The sequence below is a fragment of the Ambystoma mexicanum genome, chromosome 2p, assembly GCF_040938575.1.
Source record: "Ambystoma mexicanum isolate Mex_15411 chromosome 2p, UKY_AmexF1_1, whole genome shotgun sequence".
NCBI lineage: Eukaryota > Metazoa > Chordata > Amphibia > Caudata > Ambystomatidae > Ambystoma > Ambystoma mexicanum.
The window spans coordinates 616679335-616692358 of record NC_090923.1 but is presented as its reverse complement, the minus strand read 5'-3'; the positions used below and the strand labels follow the sequence as shown (position 1 = coordinate 616692358).

The window sequence follows — 13024 nt, the reverse complement described above, 5'->3', positions numbered from 1 at the left end:
TTCTGCTTTTACTTTCCTCTCTCTGCAAATGGGTGCATATAGTGTGCTGTCTTTTTAGTGTTTAATTACTAGATTTATTTCCCCACTAATTGTATAGTTATTATCTGGCCTTCAGGGCTAAGGGTCATTTGAGTAAATGTGAAAAGTTGTGTTTATTCAAAATTAAATCACAATAAATAAGTATATCACAATAAATAAATAAATACATAAATAAAAAAATAAAAATAAAATCAATAATAAAAATGCAGCCTTTCTACTGTGCATTATCATTCTCTATATAACTGCTCCCTGATTTTCTCTCTCCACATTGATTGCTACCAGCGCTACAGGTCGGGAGGTGTTTGACTGGATCTTGGACCAGGGCTACTACTCTGAACGCGATACCAGCAACGTCATGCGGCAGGTCCTCGAGGCTGTTGCCTATCTCCATTCCTTAAAGATCGTCCACAGGAACCTCAAGGTAACGAGCACACTGTTTGCGCCCACAAGCAGCTAAAAGAGAGCAAGGATGACGCCACCTGGCTGAAAATGACTCTAGTTACTTTGGTGGATGTTGATCCAAGTAATTTAACAACTCCCAGTGTGGTCCTGCATGTTCAGTACATATAGGTACCACAATGAGGAGTCAATTCCAAAATCAATGTTCCTAAATTGTTGATAAATAAATCAATCACTGTATCGAACAAGTACCATCCTCATATCAGTGTTGACAGTGGAGAGATTGGAGGATTGATGCATGATTGGAGTGTGATGTGCCTGGTGACATATGTAGACACTAGATGAGCTATTGAAGAGGTTTGGTGGCCTCTGTGGTACAAGGTGTCAATGTTTATTTCAGATTTTATAAGTGCAAGCAATAGCATTAGGGTGAGATTGTGGTGATAACCTCTGGTAGATCTTGTAATGCCATACTAGAATAAAAGCATTCTGAGCTCATTGTATTCTAGTGTCCTGTGCCACACGTTAAGCACTGTCAACGCTAAGACACCCATTGTCTGGGTATTACTGTTGCCTTGGCTCTCATCGTGAACACATCTGTCTATTTTGCGGTACCTACCTCAGCATTCACTGTTGTCTTTCTCTCTGTTAGGAAACAATTTCATTTTGCACCTTTCTTTCCATGGATTCCTTTTAAAGTGTGGTGGAAACCCCTGTGGATAAGCAAAGAGGACAGGCCAGGGAAATCCCAAACCCCCAAAAAAGTTTCATCTTAGAAAACCTAAGGTGGGAAGGGATTGGTTAGGGGAATCAACTGGATATATTCATCATATGGGTTAGTGCATCCAACGGCTGCACTTTGTCTGGTGGCTCCGCCGGAGCCCGCCTATTAAAATGATACAAGTGAAAACCTGTCATCAGAACGTAGTATAATTGGCAATTGCCACATTGATTGAGGAGTGTTAAAGGTGGGTAGAGATTGGTCAGTGGTGTCTTTCTCAGCTGTGGCAATTTGGAAGGTTACCAGAACATGAGCAACACTTGGAGGGTGGTGAGAATGGCACCAAGGTGCTACTTCTCCCAATAAGGTTTATTTTTCTCATTCTCTTGACCACCAGCAGGATGTTCAGCTTTCAACCTTGCATTACCTTGTATCTTTTGTCCCGAGAATTGGATGAGAATTAACGTTTTTGTCTGTCTGTCTCTGAATCTAATGAAAAGACATGGGGCCTCATTACGGGTCTGTCGGTAACCCTGCCTGTGATACCAGCGGGTTGCCGCCGGACCCGTAATAAATTACTGGCACCTGATTTCCCGGTAACACCTGGGTATTACAACCACAGCGGCCGGGAAGTCAGGCACTGGTCATTTTGTAAGCCACCATTGGGAATGGGGACCACGAAAGCACCAGCACTGCTAATAACAGTGCCGGTGCTTCTGTGAAACTCTGGGAGCGGGTGCCGCTCCACTCGCGAGGTCTGACCCTGGCGGGGGGACGTCACCCGCCCGCAGTGTTGAACTGTGCCGGTCCGGTAACAACAATGCCAGTAGGCTTACCGCCACCATTGTTACTGGACAGGCATAGTAATAATGAGGCCCATTATCCTCCAACCTTGGATCACATGTGTGGAGACCACATTTTGAATTAATTTATTCAGCATTTATGAGGATTTTAGCCCTTATTAATGCAGGTGTCATTACCTTCTTCGGCATCTAGAGACATCTTTGAGCTATTTTCTTCTCAAAATTAAGTCGGAGTCAGTGGTAATCTGACCTGCCAATGTTACTTATTTCTTTGCTTAATCTAAGAAAAATGTATCTCATGTCTGGGAACTGTTATCGTCTGCTGTCTTGGGTGTCCAGTCAAACCTTTCTTTCCCTATTAATCTTGGAAACATATCCACTTGTTGTGTGAACTGTTCTGGTTTAGCTTTTCTGTTAACTTAGCGAACCAGGTGCCCCTGCCACCTCGAGGCTTCCTGATGTTTCCCATCAACCCAAACGTGGCTGCGCCATCCATCTTGTTTTACATGGCCACTCATTTTAGTTGCATCCTGCATGAAGCAAGCTTCACGTGCATTCTTCTGCGTCATGAGTCTCAGCGTATATAGAGTACATATTCTTCATGTCTAAGTGCAATTTTACCTATTGTTCATTTATCTTTGTGGTGGATGCATATGCGCTTCATGTCTAAGGCACCTACGTTTGTCCGTGTTCAGCAGTGACGTCATTTGCTTTCATCACCTTTGTCAAAACATGTTCATATCCTCCATAGTTTGCAGATTTGGCTATTCTGCAATCCCTCCAGGGTAGGCTCGGTAGGGTTGTCTCAGCAAGAACCGTATCTCACACCTGCGGTACGGTAATGTGTAGGAGTCAGATACTATAAGTGATGTGCAACTGACACTTCTGTAGCTTTAAAACAGGGCACATTCATTTGGCTCTCTTCATTCCTATGGCACACCCAGTATTTTTGTTTATTTTTGAACCCTGTCATGATTTTTGTAGGACTGTAAAGCTATCTGCTTTACTTCCCCAGCCTGTTTGGCTCAGTCTTATGGGGAAACTGACTAGTGCACACGATTTTCAGCACAGAGTGTCTTTATCTCTCTTAGGAATTCTTGTATGTTTACAATTACATACATCACCTTATAGTGAAGTTCAGTTAGGCTCATTTGCATCCCTATAACTATTTACCTAATGACTTTTTGATTACTTTGACAATGTGCCTAAGACAAGCTAGGGGCAGCTGTGTGAATTTTACAATTGTTGTGCTATTGTTATCACAAAGACCTTGCCATGAGCTTTATGCTTGTTCTTTGGTCATCTTGTTCTTTGGACATCTTACTGCCTTCTCAGGTCAGGAAATGTGATTCATGGTAATCCCTTTTACATTCAAAGCTGTCTTGTGTGTCATAGCCAGAGGAGGAGCCTGGGAGTGTCTGTTACCAGTCTACATCTTCAGGCAACCTAAAGGATGTGATGGCCAGTGAATGTCCAGCATTGGGAAACCCTGAGCTATGTGAATTCTGCAGATCCTCACATTGGTGTGCTTTGGCTAGCTCCCAGCCTGCATCTTGGTGAAAACAAGGGCTCCTGCAGTTTTTCGACAGATCATCATTGGAACCAACACTTAATTGAAGAATAGCAATCCACTGACTAACCGAGGACCCATCAATGCAAAACCTGCAACTGACAAGCATCAACTCCTGTGATTGGCCCTGCAACTCTGCCTGATCTCAGAAGATCCTTGTTGGTGCTTCGACACTTGGACTGGTGGGAACAACCAGTCTTGACACCTGCTCCGTTATGCATGCCTTCGATGCCTTCAGAAGTGTCACTGGACAACACAGTGGACTGACTATCCCCCTTTTGGGGTATCTCACTACAACTATCATCATTTTGTGCAGAGCCTTAGGACTTGCAAGATAATTCAGCTTAGGCTAAAAGGGAGCTAGTCAGTCCCCTGTGTGGTCCAGTGACACTTCCGAAGGCATCCAATCCTCCACTTTCCCTTTGAATATCAGTGGTTTTAATGTGGCAGAATAGCCGATCACGGCGTATCTGACAAAACCTCCTTGGTGTCATGTGGACTCCTAAAATGGGGAATTACACTACCAAGCCACTATCTCTAATACCTTTGTAAGCCCATGGAACAAAGTGGCAGTCATTTTGGTGATAATTCAGATGTACCACCGAATTGCAGCCAAACTGATAATGAGGCAGTTTGTCTGAAATTCTGTGTGAATCAACTTGTTGGCATAGTTAGTGAGTTGTCTTTGGTAATTTTCTATATTGTGTGAGTCCTTACTAAGAAAAGGGAATTACAATCATCAGAGGGGGCTTGGATTTGGTGGAGGAAGACGAGGTTGACTTCCCATAGGATGTGGATTCCGCTGGCTAGTGGCAGTCTCAGATGAGAATGGTGTATCTCTTGTGGTTATGTTCACTGAGGGTGCCAGCCACCCACAGCCAGAGCAATTGTTGCCTGAGCTGATAGGCTCATTGACGGACAGCTGAGGAAGAAATACAAATAGCAAGGGATGACTTACCGTTTGCTCTGGCAGAAGGTGATATGAAGTAGCAGGAGGCAGGGCTGACAACAAAGGGCTTCCACTTCAACAGAAGGAGACAGCACAGGGAAAGGTAGAGAAGACTCAGCTGGGTCAGGGACTCCTTTTTCCCCAAATGAATGTGTTGTGGGTGCCTCGCACTTGGATCACACCATCATCATCATCATCATCATCATCATCATCATCATCATCATCATCATCACCCAAACTCATCAATATCATCCCCATTATCATCCTTAGCCTCATGATTCACATCCTCATTATCAGCAACATCATCACCACCCTCCTCCACCTTGTCTCCTGTTTGCCCTCCTCCTCTTCTTCATCCCCATTCTCCTCTTCCTCCTCATACTCTTCCTTATCCTTGCTCTACTCATCCTAATTCACCTCATCATCCTCCTCCTCATCAATCTGCGTGTTATCCTTATCATAATCACTGCAACCATGACCATCAATATCATTTTCCTCAGACCCATCCTCAGACCCATTGTTATTATCATCATCATTTTCATCCTCATCCTCACATTTGTCATATAGCCATTAAAACACAATTAATTTCATTGAGGACGCTGAATGTAACTCTGTCTTGCTACCATAGAATTAAAGAGATTCAGAAAGTACCCCTGAATCTTAAGGAACACCGACTTGCTATCAGTTTATAACAAGCATTAGCAATACTGGCCAGTTTACCCATGTCCTCCACTTAGCTCTCCATTCTGAGGAACGTTTGTGACTTCCAATTTCTAAGAACAATTCACTTCAATGTTGGGACTACTCTCTTGACCCATCTGAACTGTTATTAGGTCAAATTTGGAAGTTTAGATACATATTAGAGATTACCTGAGTCTCTGACAGTTTCAGTTCTATTGGCACAAGCAGGTTGTGGTATACATCTCCAGGCATGTGTTTGTTAGGGAGAATTCTCCAAATGTGCTAATTTCCCTTACATTTTGAGACCCCCATTTCTAGGATTTATGTTTTTACCTGAAAAGAGTGTGAGCCTTTTTACCCCACTCTTTCATGTATTTTGATGTGTGTTTTACTTTTGTGTTCTTTGCTTATGGTATTTTAAACAAACCCCACGGCATCATATTTTTCTGTGTGTCACACAGCACCTTAAGTGCAGTTTCACAGGGGTGTCTTTCAGACTCCTCAAGGTTTAAATACCTTTTCTGGGACTGACAACTTTCTCTCAGGGCATGTAAAGGTAAATTGGCTTTACTTGTCTCTTTAAATGTACTGACCCAGCACACACTATCTTACTATAGAGTGCTCGAGGGGTTGCTTAGCTGACTGCTGCAACTCCTGGACGACCGGTGAAGCCCTGCTGCAGGTCCAAATTGCCTGAAACTCTTACGACAGAGAAGCCCTTCAAGGTTAACTTCTTCCCTTGAGTTTGGTGGGAACAACCAACTCGCAAGCCACCTGGACACTGTCCTATTCTGGTCGAATTTTCATCAGAGTGCTGTTGAAAACCGGATAGCCAGAGGGAAGGAAACCAGCTTGTGGACTTTAAGGCACTCACACCATAAAACAACGTCTTGCTACAGCTTTTGGCCTCTTCCCTGGGCAGTGCAGGAACCTCCCAATGTCCTCCTTCTTGTCCACATGACTGAAGTTCAGGAACAGCAAGATCTGCTTGAAATGCCAGGAACAACTGCCTCAGCTACAGCTTTCTTCATTGACAAGGTACTGTGCAAACGCGGTCCGGAAATCTTTTCGGCCATCGAGAAAGTGCCTGAAACTTTCCTCAACAGGAAGGCTTGTCCTTCCCTAAACATTCATCAAACTTTTTGCACAGCCAAATCCTTTAAAAATCTGTGGCAACAACTTAACTGTTACATACCAGAACTGTGCTATCCTAATCAAAAGACTCTGAACAATTGACTTTGGCCCAGGCCTATTGGGAAGAATTTCTGGTTGTATCTAACTGAAACCCTTTGCCCTGCCTTTGAATGTATGTGGGCTGTCTATTCTTATAACCTTGTCATTTCCCTCGCTTATTAAGTAGTTAATGTTAATGTTAAAGGACATTTGTACCGTGCACTATCACCACCGAAGTGGTCCCCTGGTGCTCTTGCAGCTCTGAAAAAGGGGACGAGAGGGGGTGGGTTAGTGGGAATAAGGTGGAAAAATGCAAGAGAGCAGTGATGTGCTGTTGACAGCCTCAGCCCGGTGGGTCAGTTGGCTGGGCTTGGGGTGTTTTGTGGTCCGTAGTCGTCGTGTGCTGTTGTGCAAGTCTATGTGTGGTTTGTTTTGTTGTTGCATTGTTGTGAAGTTTGTGCGGATTGCTGTGTTTTAGGCTTGTGGTTGTGTTTGGTTATAGTTTGAGAGGTGTATGCAGAGGGATGGAATTGTTAGTTGGTTGGTTAGTTGGCATTGCAGTCCTTGCAATTGTGGGATTCCATCTAGGTGCGGCACATGCTGACAGTCACATTTCTATCTAGATTCGACACAAGCTAGGTTCACAATTCTAAGTGTGGTGCATGCTAAGAATCACATTTCTATCTAGATGCGACGCAAGCTGGTTCACAATTCTAAGTGTGGTGCATGCTAAGAATCACATTTCTATCTAGATGCGACGCCAGCCAAAGTTCAGAATTCCATACTAGTTTGGCACATGCTAACAGTCGCATCTCTATCTAGATGCGACGCAAGCTAGGTTCAGAATTCTAATTGTGGTGCATGGTGAGAATCATATATGCTAACAGTCACATTTCTGAAATTCGATATGGGTGTTGCATATGCTAACAATAATATTTCTATCTAGATGCAATGCGGGCTAAGCTTGCGACTTCCATCTAGGTGTGGCATATGCTAACAATAAATTTCTGTCTAGATCTGGCACAGACTAAACTTGAGAAATTCCATCTAAGTGTGGCATATGCTAACAATCACATTTCTGACTAGATGAGACGCATACTAAACTTGAGAAATTCCATTTAAGTGTGGCATATGCTAACAGTCACATTTCTGTCTAGATCTGGCACAGACTACATTTGAGAAATTCCATCTAAGTGTGGCATATGCTAACAATCACATTTCTGTCTAGATCTGGTGCAGACTAAGCTTGAGAAATTCCATCTAAGTGTGGCATATGCTAACAATCACATTTCTGACTAGATGAGACGCATACTAAACTTGAGAAATTCCATCTAAGTGTGGCATATGCTAACAATCACATTTCTGTCTAGATCTGGTGCAGACTAAGCTTGAGAAATTCCATCTAAGTGTGGCATATGCTAACAATCACATTTCTGACTAGATGAGATGCATACTAAACTTGAGAAATTCCATCTAAGTGTGGCATATGCTAACAATCACATTTCTGTCTAGATCTGGCACAGACTACATTTGAGAAATTCCATCTAAGTGTGGCATATGCTAACAATCACATTTCTGTCTAGATCTGGCACAGACTACATTTGAGAAATTCCATCTAGGTGTGGCATATGCTAACAATCACATTTCTGTCTAGATCTGGTGCAGACTAAGCTTGAGAAATTCCATCTAAGTGTGGCATATGCTAACAATCACATTTCTGACTAGATGAGACGCATACTAAACTTGAGAAATTCCATCTAAGTGTGGCATATGCTAACAATCACATTTCTGTCTAGATCTGGTGCAGACTAAGCTTGAGAAATTCCATCTAAGTGTGGCATATGCTAAAAATCACATTTCTGACTAGATGAGACGCATACTAAACTTGAGAAATTCCATCTAAGTGTGGCATATGCTAACAGTCACATTTCTGTCTAGATCTGGCACAGACTACATTTGAGAAATTCCATCTAAGTGTGGCATATGCTAACAATCACATTTCTGTCTAGATCTGGTGCAGACTAAGCTTGAGAAATTCCATCTAAGTGTGGCATATGCTAACAATCACATTTCTGACTAGATGAGACGCATACTAAACTTGAGAAATTCCGTCTAAGTGTGGCATATGCTAACAGTCACATTTCTGTCTAGATCTGGCACAGACTACATTTGAGAAATTCCATCTAAGTGTGGCATATGCTAACAATCACATTTCTGTCTAGATCTGGTGCAGACTAAGCTTGAGAAATTCCATCTAAGTGTGGCATATGCTAACAATCACATTTCTGACTAGATGAGACGCATACTAAATTTGAGAAATTCCATCTAAGTGTGGCATATGCTAACAATCACATTTCTGTCTAGATCTGGTGCAGACTAAGCTTGAGAAATTCCATCTAAGTGTGGCATATGCTAACAATCACATTTCTGACTAGATGAGACGCATACTAAACTTGAGAAATTCCATCTAAGTGTGGCATATGCTAACAGTCACATTTCTGTCTAGATCTGGCACAGACTACATTTGAGAAATTCCATCTAAGTGTGGCATATGCTAACAATCACATTTCTGTCTAGATCTGGTGCAGACTAAGCTTGAGAAATTCCATCTAAGTGTGGCATATGCTAACAATCACATTTCTGACTAGATGAGACGCATACTAAACTTGAGAAATTCCATCTAAGTGTGGCATATGCTAACAGTCACATTTCTGTCTAGATCTGGCACAGACTACATTTGAGAAATTCCATCTAAGTGTGGCATATGCTAACAATCACATTTCTGTCTAGATCTGGTGCAGACTAAGCTTGAGAAATTCCATCTAAGTGTGGCATATGCTAACAATCACATTTCTGACTAGATGAGACGCATACTTAACTTGAGAAATTCCATCTAAGTGTGGCATATGCTAACAAACACATTTCTGACTAGATGAGACGCATACTAAACTTGAGAAATTCCATCTAAGTGTGGCATATGCTAACAATCACATTTCTGTCTAGATCTGGTGAAAACTAAGCTTGTGAAATTCCATCTAAGTGTGGCATATGCTAACAATCACATTTCTGTCTAGATGTGACGCATACTAAACTTGAGAAATTCCATCTAAGTGTGGCATATGCTAACAGTCACATTTCGGTCTAGATCTGGCACAGACTAAATTTGAGAAATTCCATCTAAGTGTGGCATATGCTAACAATCACATTTCTGTCTAGATGCGACGCATACTAAACTTGAGAAATTCCATCTAAGTGTGGCATATGCTAACAATCACATTTCTGTCTAGATCTGGCACAGACTAAATTTGAGAAATTCCATCTAAGTGTGGCATTTGCTAACAGTCACATTTCTGTCTAGATGCAACGCATACTAAGCTTGAGAAATTCCATCTAAGTGTGGCATATGCTAACAATCACATTTATGTCTAGATTTGGCGCAGGCTAATCTTTGTGGTTCACTCGGGGTATGGTACTAGTTAACATTATACTGCAGGCAGTGTTTGCTGTCCAGCCGTGAATAGGTTTAGGCTGGTGGTCACATATCTCTCTAGTAATGCATGGTGCAGGTCTGTAGCAGTCTAGGCCATTGAAAGGTAAGTTAGAGTGGCAGGAGCTTTCATGAGTAGAGTAATTGCTCTACCCCCCACCCATGCCAGCACTTAAGTTTTGTCGGTGTCTGGTGGCTTCATTGGCTTCCCCTGCTGACACCTGCAGACACGATCTGGAGCCGCCTCTGTTGGAGCCGCCCTTTGCCTTGGGGCCCTTAGCCGCAGGGGCTGCTGGGAAGAGGGCTGCCCAGGTCTGGTCCAGGATGAGGATAGACTTGGCCAATCAGGCCAGGAGGAGGGAGTGGGAGGCGGGACAATGGAGGAGGAAGCACAACCACGGGTGGGGAGCCCGCAAGGGTCCCGAGTTTTAAAAAACAGCCATGATATTCCTAAGGGGGCCCAGGGGATCGCATGCGCACGCTCACCTGATGCCAAGGAAAGTCTGTGATAGTGCACTCCTGTTGGTCCTGTTCGTATCTGGGTTTACAGTACTGCACAATCCCATAGTAAATAGATTACAATTGTGACGTGCCCGACCACATCAGGTCCCTACAAAATGGCAGCTGCAAAAGAGCTTTGAGCAGAACACACTGGTGAAGCATAACCAAGCAGCTGATTTACAAGAGCCCCTCTCTTATGCATCTTTAATAGCTCTCTTCAGCAGTGAGCAAAGCTCACTCCAGACAGACCTAAAAGGTAGTCCAGAAAAAAGGGTCAGTTGCCATTTTGCAGAAGTGAGACATTGCGCTGTCTAATGTGGTCCGTCACTGAAACCGGTAGGGAACAATGACAACCAAGTACCCATTTAACTTTTTCCAAGTATTTTGGAGCTTAATACAGTGCATAATAAATAACATTCGACTACAATCTCGAATGCCAACACAAATCGTTCAAACAGTCATTCTTTCGTGATCATGCCTTGAATTCCTACATAACTATCTCTGAAACATACTAGTCCACTTCGCCCTGTCATAAATTACACACACGTACTCTTGATCAACCCTAACCAATCTCTTCCTAAAACATCTGAGAGAAATACAACCAACAGTCATAAAATAAGCCAGAATTTAACAAATCATACCAACCATTTTGACATACTAACAACACGGTCACTCCGGCACTGCGGAAGGCCACAAAGCCCGACCACCCACAACCCAAAGGACACCCTCTCTCCACACCCAGCACAGTGTTGGAATGTAGCATTGCTTCTCCACAACCACAACCGCTGGAATAATACGGTCAGATGGAATTCCACGCATGGTGAGGACATACAAATGTTGAAAGCTGCTTTTTGCAAATACTGCATAACAAACACAGAACATAACGACTTGTGGGCTCAGTCATTTGAAACAGTGAAAACGTACATACTTCCCAGGCACAACCAAACTCCTGTTGCTCCAAGCCGCCATGCCAGATTTCTTACTACAGTGTTGTAGAGAGTCATGTATGCCGGCAGCTGCTAAGAATTTAAACCGGCAGATGAAGACTGACAAAATGTGTTTTGCATCCATGTGCCATTCAGTTGCACAGTGCAGGTGCTACAGCTAGGTGGCCCAAGCAAGGCTCGGGTCAAACTGAGGGCTCGAGGTCAAGTGACTGGTTAACAGACAGACCAAACATTTTGCACTAGAAGGTTTGTCGGAGGGGGCAGAACACCATCTTGCCAGGGCCTTCATTGGGAGTGTGGCTCCCAAAGGGCATGGACCACCAGGGTGCTCTATAGTCTCCCAGTCAGTCGTTATGGTTTGTATCAGTACACCTATAAGTGGTGGCTGCACGATTTGGAGCCACGTTGGCTCACACAAAGACTTCTTTCCTGGAGGCTGTCAGGAGGAAATCTGTAGTGTTTGTAAACCCAGTAGCCAAGCAACTGTACTTGTGTGCCCTTGTGCGAGTGGGTGGACACATGAAATGATCAAGTAGGTTCATTGTGGATGCTAGCTCCAACCAGGAGATTGCAAAGGATTTGTGTAGTTGTCCCCGGGGATAGGGAATATCAGGCATACTCTTGGATTACACCTCCTACATGAATGCCCTGGACGATGCCTGTCTTTGTATGCGCTTACCAGCACCGATTGGGTTGGTCACCAATACCTGGAATGTTCCAAGAGTGGATGATTAAAGGTTATGGTCAGACCTTGCACTCCTCCCCAGATTTGAGAAGAAGCTGCCACTACACCAGTACTTGGTCATTCATCTGGATTTCAGGTTGAAGCATCAGGAATGGGGAATTGCCCAGAGAAGACAACAGAAACTTACAGGAAGAACCTCAACCTCTCTGGCTGCTCCCCCACACTCCTGCTTCTGCAATCTTGGGGTCTTCGCAACTTCAAGGTGATTTATTTGACAAGATCACCTCTTAGGGGCCACTTTTTCTCATCCAAGGTTTTTGGTTTCCAGCCATCCCCTTTCTGTTTTGCTAAAGTCACCCCGAGTGGGACGGGTATGCCCAGACGTGGGTCCAGAGTCTGCCGGGCCTAGAGACTCAAGCTACTCCTCACTGATGACGCCCAACCAGGCTGAAACATGTCTGGGGATGCTTGTGGTCTCGTGCAGAAGGGTTGAGACCTAGCAGTTCGGGCTGGTCTGCCCCTTTAGGGGTAGGACCAAGCCTGATTTGCATATGGTTTTTCCCCTTCTGTAATGGCTTGGCAGGCTGAAAAACAATGGTCTGGAGGGTTGCCCAGAGCTTTGCCCGTGGTTATGATTAATTCAAAACCTTCCAGCCATCACCAATCTGTTTTGCTATGTCTATTGAGCCCCAGGGTCTTCAGCTACAGACCTCGTCCATCCAGGCCAGAACCACAACCACTCCAGCTGCTGACATAAGAGCTATGCATTATACAAAATCGGGGATAGTCTTCCAGGTCAAGCCTTTTAAATAGGGTGCTTCCAGCCTCCTATAGTTTGTATGCAGACCTTGAACTTACTTGCAGTGCTTAACATCAGGCAAACAACTGCTATTTGGACACAGACTAAAATCATGGTTTAGAGTTGTGGTAGCTCTAGGGGCCAGTGAGCTTCCCTAAAAGTCCAATTGGATTTCATGTGAACATTACGACCCTGCAGAGGTCAAAATGAAGATTGGATAAGCTGGAGTTAAAAGCAGCTCCTGCATATAAAGTATTAACCAGTGAGCAG

The 13024-nt window shown here is 43.8% G+C and overlaps 1 protein-coding gene across 1 annotated transcript in view; it reads left to right on the top strand.

Annotated features, from left to right (window-relative positions):
• Window positions 1-13024, top strand: part of CAMKV (CaM kinase like vesicle associated) — a 753994-nt gene that overhangs the window by 629334 nt on the left and 111636 nt on the right. The window contains exon 5 of the mRNA XM_069644141.1: window positions 322-460. Coding sequence (XP_069500242.1) covers window positions 322-460 — 139 coding nt within the window. The remainder of the gene's footprint in view (window positions 1-321; window positions 461-13024) is intronic.